The sequence below is a fragment of the Rhinolophus ferrumequinum genome, chromosome 22 (genome assembly GCF_004115265.2).
Source record: "Rhinolophus ferrumequinum isolate MPI-CBG mRhiFer1 chromosome 22, mRhiFer1_v1.p, whole genome shotgun sequence".
NCBI classification, from domain to species: Eukaryota; Metazoa; Chordata; class Mammalia; order Chiroptera; family Rhinolophidae; genus Rhinolophus; species Rhinolophus ferrumequinum.
This window is the reverse complement of record NC_046305.1, coordinates 35,796,009-35,821,242: the sequence shown is the minus strand read 5'-3', so window position 1 is coordinate 35,821,242 and position 25,234 is coordinate 35,796,009. Positions and strand designations below refer to the sequence as shown.

Below are 25,234 nucleotides of genomic sequence, written 5' to 3'. Positions count from 1 at the left end.
TCCCAGAAGAATGCTTCCACCAGAGGTCACAACAGTAATGGCTCCAATGAAATGGAAGATGAGACTTCCACTCCACTGGCCATGATGAGCTTCTCATGTTTTTGAAATAATAAACATGGAAGGGATCACTGTTTTTGCTGGGGCAATCGCTCCCAATTACTAAAGGCAAATTGAGTGGTGCTAAACAATGGAGGCAGGAAGGACTATGTCTAGAGCCAAGCATTCTCTGAGGTACATTTGAGCACTCACAAATCCAGTAACAAAAGCTAAGGCAAAACTGTCAACACATTAAAGACAGACCACTATGATGTAGACCCTCTGGGAGTGAAGATTTGGATTACCTCCATCAGGAAGAGGGTCGTGATTGGCTGTGGTGCCAGTGGACAGTAAATCAAATATATAGAGCATATAGCAAATATGAGTACGGAGGACTGTAGCAGTTGTGCAAATTTTCTTCCTTGCTTATTATGTACATATTGACATATACTTATTATTCCCCTCCCCTTCATCATCCCGCTTTATTTTCTAGAATGACTATTACTGGAGATTAACTTACAATTTAGTCTACATGTTACAGAATATTCAGGTGAGACTGAGTAAAATAGACAATAAGATCACTCAGAGATGGTCATGCTAACTGCGGGGACTTTTGGACTCCCTGTTGAGGAAGAGGATGGACATATCTTTGTCTATAAAATGAACTGCTGTATTTTGTTAGGTAAAAGCAAAAATATGTTATAATTACTATAGACAGAAACAAGTAAATGAATGCTGAATGACCAAAAGGATAGATTCTACTGGCTATTTAATGTCTCTCAGCTCTGAGCACACCTTTCAAAACTGTTTCATGTTTGGGTGTGTACATTATAATTTCCAGACACCCTTGACAACTGGCTCCTTGGTTAGGTTCTGCAAAAGGGAAGTCCTGGGTGGTGCTTGAAAAGAGGAAGAGAAAAAGGACTCTTCCTGCTTCCAGTTCCTGTCAGGACTTCTCCAGCAGCAGCAGCAAACCCTCCAAGCTTCTTTTAGCTGGCCCTGCCACACACCTGCTGTAACCCCCTGACAGTAGGAATATTAGCCCCACTGAGCTCCCTCACCTGCTGGGCCATGCTACCTGAATCATCCAAGCACCTGCCACATTGCATTCCCCTCCTTAAGAGTTTGAGCACCACCTGCAATGCTCCTATGATCTGATCACCAGGTAAAAAGTACCCCTGCTTGAGATCTGATTGTCAGTTACAGAGAACCCTTCCCTTCAAACTTGTAGGTTCTGATAACATCACTTGTATTAGTCAGGGTTCTCCAGAGAAACAGAACCAATAGGAAATATATATGTTGAGAAGCTCAATATATATATTGAGAGACAGACTGATTTATTATAAGGTATTATTAACTCGTGTGATTATGGAGGCTGAGAAGTTCTACTATCTGCCATCTGCAAACTGGAACCCAGGAAGGCCAGCGGTGTAGTTTGAAGGCCGTGGAGCTGGATAGCAAATGGTATAGATTCCAGTCTGGGTCTGAAGTTTTAAAAACCAAGAGCACTGAGGGCAAGAGGAAGACTGTCCCATGTCCAGGAGTCAGGCAGAAAGTGAACTCAACCTTCCTCTACCATTTTGTCCTGTGCAGGCCCTCCACAGATTGGGTAATGCTCACCCACATTAGGGAGGGCCATCTACTTTACTCAGCTCACCAATTCAAATGTTACTCTTTTCAAAACACCCTCACATACACAGAAATACTGTTTAACCAGATAAATGGGCATCAATATTTTTCACCGTAAATTTCAAGTTATAGCAAAGGATCTCATTTCAACGTTATAAATACAGGCAAAATTTGGAGACACTGCAGTTTGGTTCCAGACCACAATACAGCGAGTCACACAAATTTCTTGGTTTCCCACTGCATAAAAAAAAGTTATGTTTACACTATGCTGTAGTTTATTAAGTGTGCAACAGCATTATATCTAAAAAAAAATGTATATATCTTAATTAAGAAACTTTATTGCCAAAAAATGCTAACCACCATCTGAGCCTTCAGTGAGCTGTAATTTTGCTGGTGGAGTATCTTACTTTCAATTTGTAAAAAAAATGCAGTACCTGCAAAGTGCAATAAAACCAGGTATACCTGTATTGCCATTTAACATTTTTATTTTAAAATAAAATTATCCCTCTTAAATTTTTCCACTGGACTCTAAAACCATAGCTGTTTGATATCGACCATCTCCATTAAAAAAAAAACATTCTACTTCCTCAATTTTATATTTTTATGCTTAAGAGTTCACCTTGTCATATTTCTCTGAAATAAAAATATGCATATTAATTTGCTTTAAGTTTTAAAAATTTTAGTGAACACAGGACACTTAAAAATGAGTTCTGCTCCTAAAACTCCAAATGGTGTGGTTGCTGCCCACTACCCTTGTCTTCTTGCTTCAGCCATATGGGCTTTCTCTATCCCATCAGCATACTTACATATGTGCCCCTTTCTGTCTCGGTCCTTTTTATCTGCTCTTCCCTCTGCGGGGCCTGCTCTTAGCTTATATGTCACTTCCTCTCTTAAGAAAAGGTTAATTTTGTGTAGGCATGATGACGTTGGGACTACATTTTTCTTTTTTAAAAGTCCTTATCTTTTAGAAACATAGTGAAGTGTTTACAAATGAAATAATAAAATGCCTAGGATTTGTTTCAAAGTAACTGGGTGGTGATGAAGTGGGTGAGTGGACGGGGCAGACATGAAACAAGATGGCCACGTCAAACATTGTAGAAGTTGGGTGACGAGTGCATGGGGTTCATTATAATATTCTGTCTACTTCTGCACATGTTTGAATTCTTGCATAAGAAATTTTAAGAGGTTGTTCAAGAATTTAATGGAGGGAACACAATTTGGGTTGCTGCCTAAATCTGTGTCTACCGGGCTGCAGCTCCTTTTCACTCAAATAAATGCTTTTTATTCTTAAAATTAAAAAAAAAAAAAGTTAAATTTCTCCTGGCTTCATTAATTACAATTAGTGTTACTATACATTGAGCATAACAAAAATACTTTTTGAAATATTATTAAATATAAAAGTAAAATTTTATAGAAATACATCTCTTAACGAGAATGACATTCTTAAAAAATTAGGTCATGTATCTATGGATGATTGTTATTAATTACTGGGATGAGACAGCTCAATAGAAATCAATAGCAAAAAGGTTATCAAGCAAGGGTGGGACTTTAAAACATATATTAATGATTGTTGTGTGCATTACTTACAGAACGGTAATAATATAGATTATAGAAGCTACAACACACTCCACATGGTATGGATGAAGAGAGCAAAGTAACTCATAATTCTTACTAAGCAGTAAACTACCAAAGTTTAAAAACAAATGGATTTAAACTTTGTAGAGTAGCCTTTTGGCAAATCCAATGAAAATGTTTCTCTTAATAATCAGGAAAATAAGGTTTAAAGATATAATGTTTATTTATAGAAAGTGAACATGGAAGTTTTCACCTCCGTACTTAAAATCATGCAAATATATAAGATGCAGATCTAGTTTGAGTAGGCTTTTAGGGACTAATATTTAAAATTGTCCCTTTATTTGGTGCCTTGGAGATTTTATTCTACTACAGGGGAATGCACCATTATAAAAATAAGACAGGTAAAAATAAACTTCTATTTTGTGAAGAGGAAGAATGGTGACTGTGAAAGAAAAGCTAAAAAGGAGAACCTGCAATATCCTATCTTGACGGCAGGCAACTGAATCTTAGGAGGCAGCACATATTTAAGTAGAGAAATTTGGAAAGAAGCTCTCTAAAAACAACTGATATCTACAAACTTGAAATTTATGGGAAGGCTTTGTGAAACAAGTAGTATGGATACCCATGTTTGAAGGCCACTGGTTTAAAGAATATCGTTAAAGACCAATGCACATACAGTGTTGAATAAACAGTTACTTGTATTAGCTGGTCTTAGAAACTACTGAAATAGAATTTTAGATATAGAAGCAGAAAGAGAAATACAATTTGTTTGGGGGAAATAAATAGAAATTCAAATTACTTCTAGTACTCACCAAAAATTTCTTTGCAGTAGTCACAACTTCATTTTACCTAAGCTGAGACTCAACAAGAGTGACACACCCAAACCAAGGTTAATCATGAACTTATCACATCCACTGTTGACCTTGAAACGCTCACTCTACAGTTCCCAATCTCTCCATTCCAGCCGATCTTTCACACTAATGCATACCCTGTCAGCAGCTGCAAGGATCAACTTATGTCAACTTAAGTCTGCAGACCCCCAAATTTATCACAACCCCTCTAAAAACTAAGTGCAGTTTTACTCTAAAATAGAAAGATATTTCATATCTCATTTGTTATAGAAATGGGGTTTATAAAATTTATCTACAGTGTGAAATATAAATAGCAAACAATATTGTCATCCTCATCTTTAAAGCAAACTAAAGCCAACTGTCCAAGGCCACAGAAATCAATGACAAAAATTACTATTATGTACATGGAGTAATTTTCTTCATTATACTGTTCTATACAGACTAACTCAGCACTTTCTGAATGTATGATACCGTGTTTCCCCCAAAATAAGACCTAACTGGAAAATAAGCCCTAGCCTGATTTTTCAGGATGACATTCCCTGAACATAAACCCTAATGGGTCTTTTGGAGCAAACCTTAACATAAGACCCGGTCTTATTTTCGGAAAAACACGGTAATACCATTCTCTGGATCTATCTCTTGGACTATGTTTTAATCATCACTAGGTAAAATCCAAGACAGAACCAAGTTTTAATGAATTCTGCATTATATATTGAATTATGCGTTATGAATTCTATATTACAGTAGAGCATATTTAGTTGATAAACCCAACCAGTTTCATTTGAGTCACAACTTCAACTGCCTACAGGGGAGGAAGTAATCGAAATGTGGGAGTAGGTACCATGTTTCCCCCAAAATAAGACCTAACCGGACAATCAGCTCTAATGTGTCTTTTGGAGCAACAATTAATACAAGACCCGGTCTTACTTTACTATAAGACTGGGTATAATATAATATAATAAATATAATATAAAATAATATAACATAACATAATATAACATACTATAATAATACAATACAATATAATACCAGGTCTTGTATTAATTGTTGTTCCACAAGATGCATTAGAGCTGATTGTTCGGCTAGGTCTTATTTTTGGGGAAACATGGTAGTTGTAAGATAATAGAGCGACAAAAAGCACATTCTGTTCTAAAGGCACTCAATTACTTTTTAATACTGCAAGTCAAACAAAAACATATATGGGGTTGAAATTTTGCAATTCTCATTGTTTGGCTTTCAGAACATATTCAGCAGATTTGAAATCAATATTTACCAAGTGCCCAACTAGATGGAAGGTACATGTAGTTAGAATGAGAAAACGCTAATTAACTTATTGTTGACACAGCAAGTATATGTACGTAAAATTCTCTCATTAGAGTTTATGTGAGACTTAAGCAAAGTGATTAGAACTATACACAAACTACAGATCAAATTTACATTCCCGACTTAATTTGTACATAAAAAAGAAAAACACACTTCACAAATAAAACAATATTTTATATCAATACTTCCATATTGAAATCAGCTAACAGACATATCCACCAACTTTTATATTTCATTGTCCATATCTCAGGAGATATTCAAAGTGAGATTAGTTTGCTGAAGCATTCTCAGTAAATCTAGAACACTCTGTACTTCATCTCCAAATTTGTCACGTCCTTTAATAAGTTACTTCTTATTCGTTGTTTTGTAGTATTTACGAAATGAGTTAGTATAATACATCTTTGAGGTATCATTTAAAAGATAAATACCCTATAGATTTGGATTTGTCATCCCAATTCCTTGGCACTCGATAATATAAGTGTCTTTAGAGGCATCATCTTCATTTTCTGATTTCTTCACAGTAAATTTAGCCTGAAACCAGAAGAGTATTTAGCATGTAAGTAATATGAGGAGGGATACAAAGAAGAGCCCATAACTCAAGGTTAAATAGGCAGGTAGTTAATATTAAACTTGTTTTATTGAAGAAGTTAAAGACACAAAGATCAAGGCATGAGAATTTCAGTAATCTAGATATAAAATACTTCGTTTCAGAACCATAGTTCTTGTTCAGAGGCAGACAAACTTGTGGAGTTTTGTCAGAATATACAGCCTGGGCCCCACTCCATACCCACTGAATCAGAACCCCTAGGAGCACAGCCTAGGCAAGTATCAATTTTGAAATCTCAATTGTTAATTATAATGCCTCTCCACTACCTACTTCCTACAATTTTTCTGAAACACAACACTGAAGCATTTACACTTCTTTTATCTTGTCAAGTATCAAGTTACCCTTTAATTTCCCTCAAATTTTCTTGCCAATTTAATTCCCTGAATATACTATTCAGAAAGATGTAGTTCTGAGAAGGAAGGTGGGGGGAGGTGACGATTAACATCTTCCTTCATTCTTATTGGGCTTGACATTGTAGTTTTCACTTGTAATTCAAGTTTGGCTTTGAAATATTTTATCACTATCACTGTAGTCTGGAAAATAATTTTTGAAACAATCAGATGTGTTCATTTTAACAAAACTGAATTAAAATTTAAACGACTGAGTAGAATGACTGAATTCATGGCAAAGGGATTTCAAGTATGCTTAATGCCTTAGAATTCTTTGAAATACAATTTGAAAACCATCATTTTGGGGCCCTGCTGAACAGTAATATTCACAAATTCTTCCAGTTTCAGTATTTTGTGGGAGGTACTGACACATAGTGGGAAATTATCGTTCTTCCTTTTGGCCAGAACTACTATTTTCCAGTAATCCACCAAAATGACCAACACAAAGGGAAAGAGGAGAGGCCTCCTCTCTGTTCTTTTGGCTTTTTGGAAAACATGAAGTTGTTCCTTTGGCCACAGACATGCAAATCTATAAGGAAGGTGACATTATAGACATCAAGGGAATGAGCCACACTATTCAAAAAGGAATGTCCCACAAATGTTCCCATGGCAAAACTGGAGGAGCCTACAGTGTTACTCAGCATGTGGCTGGCATTGTTGTAAACACACAGGTTAAGAGCAAGAGTCTTGCCAAGAAAAGCAACGTATGTATTGAGCATATTAAGCACTCTAAGAGCTGAGATAGCTCCCTGAAATGTGTGAAGGAAACTGATCAGAAAAACAAGGAAGCCAAAGAGAAGGGTACCTGTTTTCAACTTAAGCGCCAGCCTGCTCCAGAGAACCAATGGAAAGGAACCTGAGCTGCTTGCTGGAACCCATTGACTATGAATTCAAGGCATGATAAGCGTAAAAAAATAAAAGACCCGGCAGCCGGTTAGCTCAGTTAGAGCGCGGTGCTCTTAACAACAAGGTTGCCAGTTCGATCCCGACCTGGGCCAGTGTGAGCTGCACCCTCCACAACTAGATTGAAAACCTACTTGACTTGGAACTGATGGATCCTGGAAAAACACACTTAAATAAATAAAAGTTAAAAAAAAAAGTTATTTAAAAAATAATAATAATAATAATAAATAGACCTCTCTTGCTTGGGTAGACGTGTGGTGTCCCCTCCCCCAAAGAAATATTTTTTAAAAAAAACTACTGTTGAATGAATAGACACTGAATTCTGAGCTAGATAGCCAATTACTGTGCAATTATATATATTTTTTTCTCAATTACAAACATTATGTAAATAAGGAACACAGGTAACAGTTAAGGAAATCATTTCTAACCTACTGAAAAACTACACAAATTTCTAGTTAGGAGGAGCCTTTAGGGACTACAGCCCCAGTCCTTGATTTTACAGATGAATTCTCTGCATTGAGGCACAGGAAGATGAAGCAGCTTGCCCCACATCACTCAGTTAAAACACAACAAAGCTGAACAAGAAACCAGAGCTATCAATTCCAGCTCACAGCACTTTCCACTATGTATTCACTTTAAATAACATGTGTTCACCATGTGCAAAGCACTATAAAAAGTGAAGACTATAATGAATACAACTCCAGCATAAGTACAATAGTAAAAAAATACAGCTAACTATCTCTTGACATCAAATATAATTTGCCTTCAATTCCTTTCAGCCTTTTCCGACAATTTAACCAAAATCTATCTACGCTTTCTAGTAACAAAAAAAGTATATATGAGTAAGAATCATACAAATAAACTGTTAGGAGTAGGACAACAGTGGCTTTGTGTTTAGTACACTTCTGTAATGCTTCATTTTTTGTTAACTAGTGTGCATTACTTTCATAATTTTTAAAAATGATTAAGGTCAGCAACTTCCTTCATAAAATTTTGAGTTATAAATTTTATATTGCTTTATAAAATTACATAAGGAAGTAGCAACTAAGAATATGCTACATTATTGAAAAAGGCAAGAAATGAAGCTGTGTGCATTAGACGTAAAAAAATGCAGAGAAACAATTTTAAGAGAGGAGCAAAACACTTAAATTCAACAGTGGTTTTACTAGCAAGGAGGAATTATGGGCAGGTTTCTTCCTCTATTTTCCCAATTTTCTATAAAAAATTACATTGATATAGGATGCAACATACATGTTAATCATGTTTTAAATTAAGAATTCTGTAGAAAAGGTATAAATATGAGCTTATACAATGTTAAGTCTTTTTCACTTAAAATTGTAACTCTTCCAAAGAGGATTGGTAAACATTAGAATTTCAGCAAATATTCTGTTCTACCAACAGAATCACAAGAAAATAAAACATTCAAAATTTTTTATAAATATTTAAGGTTATAGCCAACTACAAATCCCTTGTGACTTGATTTCACAGTTCCCATCAAAACATCTTTACTTACCCTGTAAGGCAGTACCACATGTGGGTTTTGATATATGTTTTCCTGGGTTTGCTCAAAGTCTGGCTCTGCCACTAAGAAACCACATAGTCTTGAGCAATTAATTTAACCCCTCTGCCGCACTTTACTCATATGTAAAACTGGAATAATAATAAATAGCCACCTAACATGGTCATGCAGAGAGTAAGATTCAGATAAATTGCTGAGTTAGTTCAATATCTGCCACAAAGGGAGTAGTCAGTGAGTGATAGCAATTATAGCAATTATGATTACTATTAAGTTTTCTGTTTATTAAAATTCGACCCAAAATTGGCTACAACAAAAATCAATTACTCTTTCTGATGGAATACTCACCTTTGCTAGTTGTTCAGCAAAATGTATAGCCGTTTGTGTATGGAGTGTAATTGGTCCAGTTTTTATTCTGGAAACTCCACTGGCTAATGCCATGAAAATGATCAGCTATTGAAAAAAAAATAAAGGAAAAAATAACAATTATTAATATTTGGAGTTAAAAATTCTATTGCTTCCCATATAAAATTACTACTAGGAATCAAAATAGCTAAAATAATTTCTACTTCTTCAGGTTTCCAGAAGTCCTAAGAAGATGATAGAAAACCTGTGTCACCCAAAGTCTCTGGTGTGGTACAGAAACGCTTAGCAGTTCTCAATATAGATTTTTTTAAATTAATGTTTAAGAGTATAACACAGAGTTGAAAGGTAATATATTTAACCACGTCAACCATATCTACAAGCTAATATATACTCGTATAATAAGACAAGCTTCTTCCCCTCTCTAAAATTACATTTTAACAGGTAAATCAATACATCCAATACAGAACTATGACTTGGGCAAGAAGGAAGAGACTAGAAATAAGGAGAACTTATTAAGAAACTGGTTAAGAAATCTTCAAGAATACATTTCTAAATGTAGACTGCTAATTTGAGATTAAGGAAAGAAAAGTGTAGTAGAAAGAAAAATCTATCAGATAGTGAACCATAAAAAGATCTTTTTTGGAAATATTCACTAACATTTCTCAATGTGAGTAGATACATGGAGTTTGAGAAGTCTGTGACACATCCAAGTGGAGAGGCATAAGGATATAATGAATATGGAGTTAAGAAGAAAGGTTTGGGCTACTGATATAAATTTGGAAGTTGTCAGCATACAGATAATATTTAACCCATGAGACAGGATAAAATTACTGAAGGAGTATATACAGATACAGAAAAGAGGTGTGAGCCTGAGTCTACGGGCTCTCCAAAATTTAAAAGTTGAGAAGATGAAAACAACAAAGTAGCAAAAAGACTAGAATATATAGCCAGGGGGATAGAAAGACAACAGTATTTTAGAAACCAAGTGAAGAAAGTATTTCAAGAAGGAAGAAGTGATCAGTTATGCCAAAGGCTGAAGCCAGGTAAAGTAAGATGAGGACTGAAATCTGAGGAATATAAATTCCTGAATAACACTTTAAAAACTGGGGTGACCGGGGTAAGAAAAGATGAAGTAGTACCACTTGTGACACTATGGATGGATCTTGAGATTATAATGCTAAGCGAAATAAGTCAGACAGAAAAAGTCGAGTACCATATGATTTCACTGACAGGTGGTATATAAAACTGAAAACAACAAAAGAACAAGGCAAACAAATGAAGGAACAAAAACTCATAGACAAAGACAATAGTTTTGGGGTTACCAGAGGGTAAGGGGGTAGGGGGACTCTATTAGAGGGTAAACAGGGTCTAATATATGGTGATGGAAAGAGAACTGACTCTGGGTGGTGAACACACAATGTTAGATATAGATAATGTATTGCAGAATTGTACACCTGAAATCTATGTAACTTTATTAACAATTGTCACCCCAATAAACTTTAATTAAAAAAAAAAAAACAAAAAACAAACTAAAAACTGGGGTGAACGGATGGCTTAGTTGGTTAAAGCGTGAACTCTCAACAACAGATTGCCAGTTCAATTCTGGCATTGGATGGTGGGCTGCGCCCCCTGCAACAGATTGAAAACAGCGACTGGACTTGGAGCTGAGCTGCGACCTCCACAACCAGATTGAAGGACAATGACTTGGAGCTGATGGGCCCTGGAGAAACACATTGTTCCCCAATATTCCCCAACAAAAAAAAATTTTTTCTAACTGATTGAATTAAAACATGACAATCAGTGTCTGAAAGTCAATGATTAAAATTTATATTCAATCTAACTACCAAATATTCAAATCTAATAGGCTCGAAGGTTGTAATACTAAGTGTCATTACCTGGTCTTGCAGATACTCATCCACAGCACCACCATGTCTAAGATTTGCTAATAGCATTTCGGCAGCTTCAATTCCAACCTTGTCTGCATTTACACCTACAACAGGCACAATATAAAAAAAGTAAATTACTAAGAGGCAAAAGGTTTAATTAATATATCCCCATTAGCACTGGTATAACATTCTTTAGGCCTCTGAACTCACCCTGCAACTTTTAGGATACGATCTTTATGTATATATAATCTTCTGAGAGCTTAGCATATGCAAATATTTATATCTAATCATGAGACAATCAGACAAATCCAAATTGTGGGAAATCTTATGAGAAAATGGCCTGGACTTTTCAAAATGTCAGTATCATGAAAGAAAAAAAAGAAACTAAACAGATATGATCATTAAATGCTGTGTGTACTCAAAAAAATTCCAATTGCTCTAATGAATATTTTGGAGGCAACTGGTTATGTCTGAATATAACAGACAACTTCTTTGAGTATACAAATGGCATTGTGATTATGCAGGTATTGTCCTTTGGACATATCTGCTGCTACAGTATTCACTATTGCTGCAACTTACTAGGTTGGTGCAAAAGTAATTGCGGTTTAAAAGGTTAAAAATAACTGCAAAAATCACAATTACTTTTGTACCAATCTAATAAATTGAAATGGTTCATAAACACACATCTTGTAGCTAAATGTTCAGTACCAGTGAATCTAGAAGAACAATGTATGGATGTTCACTAGTCATTCAACTTTTCTATATGTTTGAAAATGTTCAAAGTGTAAAGTTGGGGGAAACACTGAAAATTTAATTGACTCTAAAACAGAATCAGTTAACTATATCCTTTTAAATTTGTCTTCCATCATTCTATAACATTCTAATCCCATCAGATGAAGAATTTTACTATAGCACTGGAAACTGTGGATCTCTTTTATTTATACCTCGTTTACCAAGCGATGATCCAGCCAACAAACAGCCAGTGGATGTCTCAGCAATAATACTATATAGGGAAAAAAAAGTATTACTACCTATGCTATAAATACTCTAAAATTACATGCAAATACAACATAGGAAAATAGTGACTGTTAAACACAAAGAACTAGATCTGGCTAGTATATTGCAAAAATGAAATTCTTCATACGGAGAGCGACATGATTAGCATTCTCCATCTTCATCAAGGGATTAGTATCCTTCAGTTCTTCAGACAAGAAGTCACATTAGATTCTAATCCACTCACAGGTAAGGAACGGCCCTGCTAGAAGTTATGTCATCAGCACTAAGTGGTATCATTTCACAGGCATACTGTATTATAAAGTATTTTATGATTATCTTAAATGAAAAGGTCTTTCTATAGAGATGTTTGGTTTTGTTTCATAGTTTTTACATAGTATTCTCATATGTATTCGTAGAGCATGCATTTATTTTAAACCCTTTAATAGAAACTGAAAGAGACTTTAAAATTTAAATATCTACAAAAGATACTTTCATACTTCAAAAACATCAATTAAAGCATTTTTATAACACTTAAATCAGTAACTCCTAATTGGATTAATATAATCGTTATATTTCTTTTCTAAATAGATCTTTGTCATTTCTAATATTTGCTTGTAAACTGACTTCACCGTTGAAGTATAAAAAAGCAACAAGAAATATTTCTCTTAGATCAGCTTCAAAGGCTAATTTCTGATTAGCTTCAACATTTAAGTTCACTATAAAGAAAAGAGCTCTTACAATGTAATAAAGGCAAACCATCCTCAGAATAAAATTCGGAATGAAATAATCATCTTAATTCACCATACTGTTTTTTTGGGTATAAATGCCCTTTAAAATATATCCTCTTAAAACTATAAATTTAAACAAAAAAACTACAAATCTTTCATTTAAATAAGTTAATTATTTTGGGATCCTCACACAATGTATAGAGAAAAGTATATTGTCTCACATTATTCCACTTCCATTGCCAAAAGCTTGGTCTTTAGCTTCCTGAACAGGCTGGATGTTAACGTACAGATCCCTATACTCCTTTCTGATGCATCTTACAGCTGCCGCTGCCATTTCTTTTGCTACCTATTTCGGCAAAACAGAAAAACAGAATAAAATAAATGATTATTTTGATAATTGTTTTCAAGACTTCAAGGACAGATAAAATAATTAACTTTTATAAGCAGTACATAAAAACTTGATTTTCAAGATTAGAGAGCACAGAGTTTTAAGAAAAATAATTTAATGAAGATTTATTTAAAAATTAAGTTCTTTCAATAATTTCAAAATTTAGATATATAACACGTATCAAAACATACATACACTTCTAAGAACATCTAGATAACTTACTTTAAATGGCAAAACACCAGCAACAAAAGCTCTTCCATGTATCTTAGTCACAGAGCCACAATCAGTTAAATTTATTGGGTTCAGCTGTTTAACTGGTGATATTTGGACAATCACTTCACCACCCCCTTTTGGGTAGTAGCCCCTATAAAAAATGACAAACACATAAACTGACTGCACGACAAAAATAGAGGTCAATATTTACCATAAAAGAACATGTGAATGATATCCAACCATATAATTCATGTTTGAAATTTCTAAATGATGTTTTAGATCTGTGCTGTCCAATCTGGTAGTCTCAATCTACATGTGAGTATTTCCTTTTAAGTTAAAAATTTAAAACTCAGCTTCCAGTCACGCTATCCACACTCCAAGTGCTCAAGAGTCACATGGTTAGTGACTACCATGCTGGACACACAGGGAACATGTCCTTGAGGACAACAAGTTCTACTGACAGTGCTGTTTTAGCATATAAGGGCTTCACGGCAGGACCTTTGTCTATTTTGTTCCCGTTATATTCCAGTGCCTAAAAAAATGTCTGGCACTTAGTAAGTGCTCAATAAATAATATGAATATTACAGTAGCTGAACACTAATAAAATTTTAACTTCAATATTCAGTGTCATTTATTCTACAGAAAAGGCTGAGAACATGCAGATGAGAATGACAGTGTCCCTATCTACAAGGAGCACCCCATCTGGTAGGGAGATGGCTCCAAATATAACCTACTAGCACATAACTCAGGCTGTATGGAGGACTACAACAGAGGTACAAATATGAATTCCAACTGAGGCACACTCATGGACAATTCAAACAAGAAAATACAAGTTTCATTTTGGAAAAATAAAGGATTTCCAAATTTTAGGACAGTAAGGGAGAAATAACATGAACAAAGACAGGAAAGTCTGAAGGCACAAAGTATGTTTAAGGAATAGCAGGCAATCATGTAGTTATAATATATGGTATGTTGAAAGGAGGAGGAGGGAGAATGAAGCCAGAAAGGTAATTGGAATAAGATTGCAAAGCACTAAATGACACATCAAGAAATCTGGGCTTTTACTAGCCATTGTCACCCAAATAAATTTAATTTAAAAAAAAAAAGAAATCTGGCCTTGGACAGCCGGTTAGGTCAGTTGGTTAGAGTGCAGTGCTCTTAACAACAAGGTTGGTGGTTCGATCCCCACATGGGCCAGTGTGAGCTGCACCCTCCACAACTAGATTGAAACAAGTACTTGACTTGGAGCTGACGGGTCCTGGAAAAATACACTTAAATAAATAAAAGTACAAAATAAAAATTAAAAAAAGAAAGAAAGAAATTTGCCCTTCTTATTACATGGCAGAGGAAAGCCTTAAAGAGAAATGACCTGAATGCCCATTGTGTTTCTTAGGAAAATAACTCTGACTGCACTACGGAAGAGAATCCCTTTTATGACCCTGTCGTGCCCAGTCCAGTGGTCAGCACACATCGAGCATTCACTCCGTGCTGAGCCTGGAGAACATCAGATATGAAGGTGCCTCGGTGTATGATCCCCTTGAAAATATTTCTCCCAAAAGACAAGTGAATATCACATGTAGTTGTTTCCCAGTCCCCATACTGCTACGGCTTATTGTTTCTGAAGCCACAAAGCACAATTATTTGCTACAGGAAATGTAAGGTAATATGTGTCTTCCAGAATGATAGTTCTCTAAGATCTAATCTTTCCACTATTTTTAGCACAACTAGTGTGTTTAAGGGTTAAGAAATAAGTAACTTACCTAATTTTAATGTCACAATTAAATTTGAAACCAAATTTTTCAACAATTGGCTTGAAAACCTGAAAAATCAATTTATTATTACTTTAACCACCTATATTTACTGATTCAATAAGTATATTTATTACACAAAAGTACTCTGCACTGAGCTAGTAGTGAGGCATTTATAAATAGTGACATAAAAAATGTGTAGGTTAGTTCTATTTTTTCAAATAAAATAACTGACATATAGCTAAAATTAAAAGTTTAACATTTAATTAATCAGGGCTGTGCAAGTCTACCTAATGAAAAAAAAAATTACAACTTAAGATACTTGATCCCAGTGGTTATTTTAGCCCAAGGGACAATATTTCCTAACCGGTTTCATTATAATCCACTATAAGAAATTAGGGGGTATTGGTGCACAGCATTCCATACAGCCTTCTCAATTTTTTTATACAGTTGAAATCTCACTGTATATACAAGGTTTTCTCCTTAGTTTTTCCATTTAACATTAAAACCACAGCATTTCTCGACATTATAAAATTCTTCCTAAAACCATATTTCAATGACTGCATGGCATTCTAGCATGATTTACTAATCATTCTTCAAATTTTCATTATTATATAATTTTTTATTTATATGTAACATAATTATTATAGTATTAATGCTCTACTCAAATAAATGTTAACATTTATCTTTTGCTACCTTTTGTAATATTTAATTAGGGTCATTTCCTTGAAGTGAGATTACTAGGTGAAGAGAGATAAAATTAACTTTCATTTATAGGTCCTATCAAACTGAATTTAAAAAGATTATACTGTGTATTAAAATGGCAACAAAAATTTTTTAAATTAAAATCTGAGAATATCAAGTGCTAGGAAGAATGCAGACACTCTCATACAATGCCAGTGAAAATGCAAAACAATGCAGCCACTTTGAATGCTGAAACAATCTGGCAGTTTCTCATAAAGTTAGTCATACACTTACTATTAGAATCCAGCAATCCCTCTCCTAGGTACTTACGCAAAAGACATGAAAACATATTCACACAAAAAACCTGCACATAAGTATTTATAGTGATAGTGACTTTATTGATAATCACCCAAAACTAGAAACATCCCAAATGTCCTATAACACATGAATGGATAAACAAACTGGTACTTCCATATAATAGAACACTACTTAGCTTTTATTGCTAATACAAGCATCATAGATGAATCTGAAATATATTATGGTAAGCAAAAAAAAGAGATTCAAAAGACTCCATATATATTATTCCTTTACATGACATTCTGAAAAAAAAGGCAACACTGACAGAAAACAGATTAGTGGGTGCCAACGCTGGGGGGGTGAGACTGATGAGTACAGAGGATGGGGAAATTTTTTACAGTAATTCTGTATCTTGATTGTGGTGGCTGGCTCACAACCATATGTCAAAAATCACAGAGCTGTACACTAAATACAGTGAATTTCACTATAAATAATAATGCCTCAATAAACTCGGAGAAAAAAAGATACCACTTTACTATTTTCCTACTAATTATATGAGCATGCCAATATTGAGTTTTATCATTTAAAAAATTTATAGTCAAAATATGGTATTTAATTCTTTTTAAAATTTTTATTTTATTGTAAGAACATTTAATACAAGATCTACCTTCATAATCATTTTCTAAGTGTACAATACATTACTGTTGACTATAGGTACAATGTTATACAGCAGATCTCTCTAGAACTCATTCATTCATCTTGCTTAACTGAAACTCCCCATTTCTCTGTTTCCCCAACACTCATTCTACTTTTTGATTCTATGAGTTTGACTACGCTAGATACATCATGTCATTATTTGTCTTTATGTGACTGGCTTATTTCACTTAGCATAATGTCCTCAAAGTTTATCCATGTTGTCACATATTCTAGAATTTCTTTCTTTTTAAGGCTGAGTAATATTCCATTGTGTATATATACCAAACGCTCTTAATCCGTTCTTCGATCAATGGACATTAGGGTTGTTTCAGCATCTTGGATAAATAAACATGAGAATAAACATGAGAATGCTAACATCTCTTTGAAATCCTGATTTCAACTATTTTGGATAAATACTCAGAAGAGGGACTGCTGCATTATATGCCAGTTTCGTTTTTAATTCTTTGTTAAAATAAAAACCATCATACTGTTTTCCATAGTGGCTACACCATTTTGGATTTCCACCAACAGTGTGCAAGGGTTCCAATTTCTCCACATCCTCACCAACTCTTGTCAAACATAGTATTTAATTCTTGTCTTGAGTTTTTTCTTCCAAATCATAATTCCTATATACATAAAATAACCAATTTATATAATAAGTAATATAATTTATACAATAATTACACTTGAGGTTTTTAAAGAATTCACTATGAACACTGTTCTAAGATACAACACTAAATCTAAAGTAAACATAATCTCTTACCCTTTCCACAACAGAACTAGACACCATGAAGAAATAAAAAGGTATGTACACAAAAACACTCCGGTTATATTTAAATAGAGAATGGACATTCACAATACTTAAGATCATCTTATTTTGTATGCAACAACAAAAGCCCTTACCATCACTGTGTAATCGATCTGTGGTGCCATTTCAGCATTAGTCCCACCTTTCAAACGAAGTTCTGATGGAGAAGCAGCAAAGAGAACACAGGGCATCGAGACCTGCATCAAGAGGCACACACTCCTAGGGAGAAGGCAGAACAGGCTTAGCTGAATTTTCCGTTTAAAGTCTCAAGAAAGTGATTGTTACTACACAGCACCAAGGGCCGAAGCACAAACAACTGGGAAAGCAGGTACATGCCCTCAAGTTTAATGTTAAAAAACACTTCAGTAACTCAGTCATAAAATCCTGAATCTTAAACAAAGACAGTATTTCATAGAAGGAACCGGCCTTAAATGATCAGCAAATCTGGGTTTGAATCCAATACTAAACACATTAGCTCTGTGACCTTACGTAAGTTCTAATACTTTCTTTATATTATAAAAAAGTAAAAATAAACAAACAAACAAAAATAAAACTATCTTTATAACATTTTTATAAAAAGGATTCTTGAAAGTAGCAGTTGATGAAAATGCATTCAAAACATCCAAGGTCTAGAAATATTCAAAATGATTATATCTAAATCTCTACCATGCACAAGGCACTGTTTCAGATATCAAGTTAAGATATAGTTCCTACAATCGTGAGGTCCATGATTTAATAGAATAATATTTTACAAATACTGACAGCTGAATATTTTACATGGAAAAAATTGTAAGGAAATAATCCTTGCTATATAACTCACCTCTGTCCAGTCCTTACAGTCAAATAATGAGAAAAATCATAAGAAATAATTATAGAATAGGAAGTATTTTATAAAACAAAACACTTGGTCAGATTTTCTAATTGAGCTCTTACTTCCCTTCTCTTCTTTTCCAATGTCAAGGGAAAGCAATCATATTGATACATGGATTGTAGTTTAAAAGGGAGTTCAACATAGCCTCTACATACCAAAAGACAGATCTTTACTTAACTTTCTTATGGCAACAATGCATGTGTACTGAACTAGACAGTCTTCATTATCACTGATAATGCATTTCATTATCTCAGTGATGTTTATTGACTGTTAGGCATTATAAGAAAATATGTACAATATAATTTCCGTTCTCAAGGAGTTGAGCCTAGGAACAAGTGCAAAAGGCTTGACAATGTTTTCTTTATTATAAACCACAAGTTTTTAATTACTGAACTTCTCACTGTTTATTCTCTTTAGAACCCAATATATAAAATGTTCCTTTTCCCCCCGATAAAATCAGATTCTAAGAGAAAAGAAAAGTTTAATTTTAGAAAAGTAAGGAATTATAAAAACAAAGTTAGACAGTTGAGAAAACGCATAGTACTGTATTCACAATTAGGGATAAAAATGTTAGAATGTGAATAAGTAAGATGTATTTTCTTGCTAAGAACAACGTTATTTTAGTCTCCTGAATGGAGCTAGATTATCAACTTTAAACTCATTTCCATACATTCTAATGGATTAGAAGCCAGAAGGCCTAGATTCTAACTCTAGTTCTGACCTTGGATAAATCACTTAACACCAGAGGTCCTTTTCATTCTCTCATCCACAAAATAGAGGAAGGGTTGGAATATATGGCTTCTATTTTCCCTTTTGAAGCTTCAAAATTCTATGATTCTGTTTTAGTTCATTTTTAGATAGTTGGTTAACTATAACTTTTTTCACCTTTTTGTACAGGAAAATACCTGAAATAATATGTTGATTATAAAAATTACCTCAAAAAATTTTAATCCCCTTAGGAAAGTTCTCAGTTGGCAAACCAAACCTTAGGCCTAGTAGCGGGGTCCCTTTTCATGGAGGTCTATTCGCATCATTACTTAAATCTCACTAAACATTTTCTTAAACTAAAAAAAAATCACCATCTATTAAAACAGTCATTTCTAAAACAAACTGGAATCAAGTTTACAGTATTATTCCTTATTTCATCAAATTTCCTAGTAAATGGATAGGATTTTGGTAAAAGGATGCTGCTTACAATAGCAATCAGCCAAATAACATAGAAAACACAAAAAATTGCTCTCCATGTTTTGTCAATAACAGGAGGGATTCTTGGAAAACTATAAAGGCTCAATTTAATTGTTAAATATTCATTTTCCAATGGGGGAAAAAACTAAGATCATATCTAAAAATTTCTAAATAGAACTGTGTAAGTATCTATTAAAACAAAAACAAATACCTAGACTAAAAGTAGTATAGTTCATAATTAGCTGTAAACCAAGAACTAAATATGCTATAATGCAAAGACTACTACGGCTGCAAGCATGAAAATGTAGTCATTTTCAGATATTCAATTTCTAATAATAAAAAGAAACAAATATGCTATACTACACATACGAGAAAATTCTAGATATAGTAATGCCGTGTTTCCCCGAAAATAAGACCTAGCCAGACAATCAGCTCTAATGCGTCTTTTGGAGCAAAAATTAATATAAGACCCAGTCTTATTTTGCTATAATATAAGACCCGGTCTTATATAATATAAGACCGGGTCCTATAATATAATATAATATAATATAATATAATATAATATAATATAATGTAATACTGGGTCTTACATTAAGCTTACATTAAGCTGATTGTAACCACAATTAATAAACAATTAGAAACTTTACATGGTCTCTAACCCTAAAAGGTAAGTGTTTTATTGCCATTTTAAAGGAGAGAAAGCTAAAGCTCAAAGAAGTTAAACCATTTGTCCAGTCAGTGGTAGGACCTGCATTTGAATCCAGCTCTAACTCCTAAGTCCGTACTTAAATGGAAAGTAAATGACACATACCCTGCAGTCTTGGTATCTGCTGTGTGGATTCCACCTTTGATTTTCTCTGGTGTAAACATTATTTCTGTTGAGCCGATTTCTGCCCCCTCCAGTTGCCCATCACATAAATCTTGAATCATTTTCAGTCCAGATAAATGTTGAGGCCTTCAGGTCAGAATACTGCATCAAAATGTGTGCATTCAGACTGCCTATATCCCCAGATTTTATGACACATTTATAAAACAATGGCAAAACAGCAAGGTCTAACCATAGTAAGTGCCGTATCTTCAGTGACAGACCTTCTTTTTGGGTTTCTATGCACCTAGACTACCTGCTGGTAGACACCATTTTAAGGGATCTTTCCAGACCAGTTATTTTAGATATAAATACATACACTGATATATTGTTGTAAATTAGAAGTGTACAAAAAAGGAAAATGAATAAAACTACCTATGTGCCACCAGTCTCACTTGCACTTTACTGAATGGTCTGTGGTACCTATTATGACTAAATTGTGTTCTCCTAAAATTCGTATGTTGAAGCCATAACCCCCATGACCTCAGAATGTAATTATTTGGAGATAGGGCCTTAAAAGAGGTGATTAAGTTAAAAACAGCCAGTTAGGGTGAGCCCTAATCCATTCTCACTGATGTCCCTATAAAAAGAGATTAGGACATCGAGACACCAGGGGTGTGCACACGCAGACTGATCACCACGTGAAGAGGCAAGACCATAGCCACCTCCAAGCCAGGGAGAAAGGCCTGGAATAGAATCTTCCCTTACAGTTCTCAGAGGAAACCAACTCTGTCAGCACTTTGATTTTGGATTTTCAGCTTCCAGAACTGTGAGAAAGTAATTTCTGTTGTTTATGCCACCCAGTCTGTGGTATTTTTGTTATGACAGCCCTATCAAACTGATAACGTACCTCACACAGTTTTAATGAATTGGATTTCACTACTGGTGAAATGGATTACTGCAAACAACTGTGGCAAAAGGAATTAATGTTCACACATATTACTCATTGCCTCTTAATAGTTTCAAAACGGATTGTGGAGAAAAGGCTAAGAGATATCTGATCTATTACAATGAAACATATACAAAATACAAAGGAATCAGTTTGGCTTCAACCTGGCTCCTCTTCTAACAGGTGCATATACCCAAAACTTATCTAGTGGCATGGCTAGCTTCCGAGACAGAAGAAACAAGGAAGGTCAAAGGTCAACATTTCTCCCTTTCCACAACCGATAATTCTGGTCGTATGCACAGCTTCCTAGAGGTTGAATGAAAACTGGACTAATACATCTCAGAGTCCTTTCCTGTTCTGATTCTCAAATGTGCGGCAGCAGAGAATGCACTGGTTTAAAAGACGGGTTTCTTCTGGTCATAGAGGCTGCTCCGCCTTGATCTATCCTGCCCAGACGCTAAGAGCTCTCCGGGTACTCGGAATGCCCAATGAGTGGGAAAACATTTTAAAGGCTAGCACTTTAGGAAACGAGCAATTGTAGCCAACTAGAGAAAGCATGGGCCGATTTTCTAAACTTGTCCCTGGAGGGCTTCAAGACCACACAACCCAGGCTATGGCTAACAGGCCAGGCTGGAGCGCCGCACCCCGGACCTGAGACAGGGCTTCAGATTCCTCTGCCCGGGGGCCCGGATCCTCAGCCCCACGGCCGCGACTGCAGAGTCCCCAGCCCCACCCGACCCCCAGTCTCCAAGCCCCGCCCCCACGGGCTGCTCCCTAGCCCCTCACCCTTCCAGCCCCACGGCCAGTCCCCCAGTCCTCATGATCCCCAGGCCGGCGCTCACCCATCCTAGAGCCCGTTCCCCAGCGCCCCGATTTACCTCAGGCCAGGCGTGCTGCGGCCGGCTCGGATATTCTGCACCCGCAAGGGGAGGCCCAGGAGACAGCTCAGGGCTGTGGATACCCTCAGGATCTGGCCGCCCTGCCCAGGGCGCGGGTGCGGAGAAGAGAGAGAACATCAGACAAGACAGCTCTGCCCCTGGCCCAGGCCGGGGCCGCCACCCCTAGGCCCCCCGCTCAGCACTCACCCCTTCCATGATCCCGCCGTCCACCTCCACCGGCTGCCCTGCCATGGCGAGCGCCCTGGGGCCCGGCACACAGCGACGCAGCCTCCGCCCGAGCGCGGGGAATAGGATACACTGGCTTCCGCCCCGCAGCTCTGAAACCTGGTCCTTCCTTGGTCGAGGTCGCGGGGGCCTGGAGGAATGGGGAAGAAGCGGGGTCTCCCGGAAAAGCGGATACCGCGGAAACGAACCTGGCACTCAGAGCCGGGAATCCGGGTTCCCACAGCCCGGCAGCCAATGCGCACGCGCATGGCTAGGTGCTCAAAGAGGCGGTGCCGACAAAATTCCTGCAAATCCAGAGCTCCGCTGGAGATGGGGTGGCAGCCGGAAAGGTGTCCTGCAGCGCGGTACGAAATGTGTCTCTTGAAGATTAGTGCACTGAACATAGCAAAACCCGCAGACTACAGAAAACCTACGTTTCAATTCTAACCGCATCCTCCAGCAGCGTGGCAGGTTTGCGCAAACATCCATTTATCTCTGTTTTCTTGAGGATCCCGGCGTACCCAGAGCTGGAGACTTTTAAAGCTGTAAGGTCTAGATACTGCAATGCACCGACCTCCTTTTGGTCGGGTTTGCCTACTCTGCAGCCTGTCCCTTGAAATGTGTGTGTCCTGGTGCATTGATACCCGTGAGCCCCTCTTTCCTCGTGTGTGCGTGTGTGCGTGTGTGCGTGTGTGCGTGTGTGTGTGTGTGTGGTAGTCTCTTTTTCTCCTGAGAGACACATGTAAAATGGTATAGGGTTTGGTAGTTCCTTATTATCTTGATTAAAGATAAATATAACCCATATCTAACCAATTCAATTTTTAGGTATATATTCTTACCTTAGGAGTCAAAGTGTAATTGCCTAACCATAGCATCTTTATCACCTAAAGCTAGGTAGAAATGCAGAATCTCAGGCTGCACCCATATCGACTGAATGGGAATCTGCATTTTTAAAAGATCCCCAGTTGATATGAATGCTCATTACAGACTGAGAAGCACTGCCCTAATGAAACTCTTTCATAGGTACCAGGAGAAATGATCAAGAATGTTCATAGCAGCACTGATGGTAACACCAAAGAACTGGAAACACAAATATAGTAAATTCTAAAGGAAAAAAAGGAATGATAAATACACAATTCAGGATAATGGTTATCTAAGGGAGAGAGTGAGGGTTGTCTAAGGGAGAGAGGGAGGGTTAAGCAGACAGTGACCTTCACCAGCATAGGAAAGACTCTATTTCTTAAATTGGGTGGTGGATTCAAGGTTTTTGTTATTACGTGACTTATCCGTATGTTACATTATTCTTTTGTATGTATGCAATATAACACAATTTTTAACAGCTTTATTGAAATATACATACCATAAAGTTCACCTGTTTTAAATGTATAATTTAATGATTTTAGTTAATTTATAGTTATGCAATCATCACCACAATCTGGTAATAGGAAATTTCCATCACCACAAAAAGCTTTCTCTTGCCCCTTTGCAGTCACTCCCCATTCCCACCTCAGTCCCAGGTAACCACGAATCTGCTTTCTTGTCTGGATAGATTTGCCTTCTCTGGACATTTCATATAAATGGAATCATGCAATATGGGACCTTTTGGATCTGGCTTCTTTTACTTAGTATAAAATTTTGAGGTCATCCATGTTAAAGTATGTGCCAGTACTTCAGTCATTGTTAAGGACGAATAAAAGTCCATTATTTGGATGTATCACATTTTGTTTATCCATTCACACGTTGAAGGACATTTGGGTTATTTCTAGTTTTTGGCTCTTTAGGAACAATACTGTTACAGTCATTCTTGTACTAGTCTTTGTGTGGATATATGTTTTTATTTCTCTTGGAGTAGACACCTAGGAGTGGAACTGCTGGGTCATAATCAGTCATTTTTATTCATTAAAGAAAGAGAAAATAATGAGCTCTTTATTTCTTTTGAGTGAAAGGATTAACTGGTGAATAGGTGAGAGAAGGTAGAGTTGAGGGGAAAGTTAAGAGGAAGGAGGTGGGATGGGGACCCTGAGAAGAAAAATAATTCACTTCAAAGGCACAGCTACTTCATCTTTTTATACAAACACATGCATGTGATATTATCAAATATATTAATAGTGCCTATAATATGTTTTGTTAATGAGAAAGTTAAAAAATTAAAGTTTTGGCTATCTCAGATTTTCTTATAAAGGTTAATCATTTAGATTTATTGCTTATAATAGTGTGTGTGTGTGTGTGTGTGTGTGTGTGTGTGTGTGAAATACACTGAAAGGCAAATAAGGCAAAAAAAGAGTGTGAGTTTGGATAATATTGGTGAATTTGTGAAATACCTTTTGTTTCACAGCAAGTAATCTTCAATGTAATCTTCAAAGACAATATTTTGTTGTCTTTGTTCCAGTTTTTTCTCTAATTCTTTAGACATCTGTGCAGGTTTTCATTCCAATGTAAGAGGCAAAAACAGACGAATGTCCTCCTGGACAGTTCTAGAGATTGGTTTTCTAGTTATTTCAAGGAAGATTGACTATGAAAGCTCTGATCTTTTTACTGGCTCTAAATTTGACATTTCTCCAAGAGGCAAATAAATCAAGTTTATATGTCTGTGACAGCTGCATCTGACAACATTCTCTAAGAAGATAATGTTGATAACGTGTTTTAGACATTGGTTATCTTCTATGAAAAAAAATTGAAAAG

At 35.9% G+C, this 25,234-nt stretch overlaps 1 protein-coding gene across 3 annotated transcripts; it reads right to left on the bottom strand.

Annotated features, from left to right (window-relative positions):
• Positions 1-5,238: 5,238 nt before the first annotated feature.
• On the bottom strand, positions 5,239-22,840 carry RTCA (RNA 3'-terminal phosphate cyclase). Of its 3 annotated transcripts, XM_033094145.1 has the most exons (11): positions 22,535-22,835; positions 22,328-22,428; positions 20,507-20,650; positions 17,735-17,858; positions 15,167-15,225; positions 13,416-13,557; positions 13,027-13,151; positions 12,026-12,084; positions 11,091-11,185; positions 9,178-9,282; positions 5,239-5,945 (listed from the first exon to the last, which is right to left on the bottom strand). In XM_033094145.1, the coding sequence occupies exons 1-11, from the start codon at positions 22,577-22,579 to the stop codon at positions 5,844-5,846; spliced, it is 1,101 nt and encodes a 366-aa protein (XP_032950036.1). In that variant the 5' UTR covers positions 22,580-22,835; the 3' UTR covers positions 5,239-5,843. The 3 variants fall into 3 exon arrangements, with proteins under 3 accessions (XP_032950036.1, XP_032950038.1, XP_032950039.1); XM_033094147.1 differs by lacking the exon at positions 20,507-20,650 and having other exon boundaries at positions 22,535-22,840; XM_033094148.1 differs by lacking the exon at positions 22,535-22,835 and having other exon boundaries at positions 20,507-20,665.
• Positions 22,841-25,234: the final 2,394 nt, after the last annotated feature.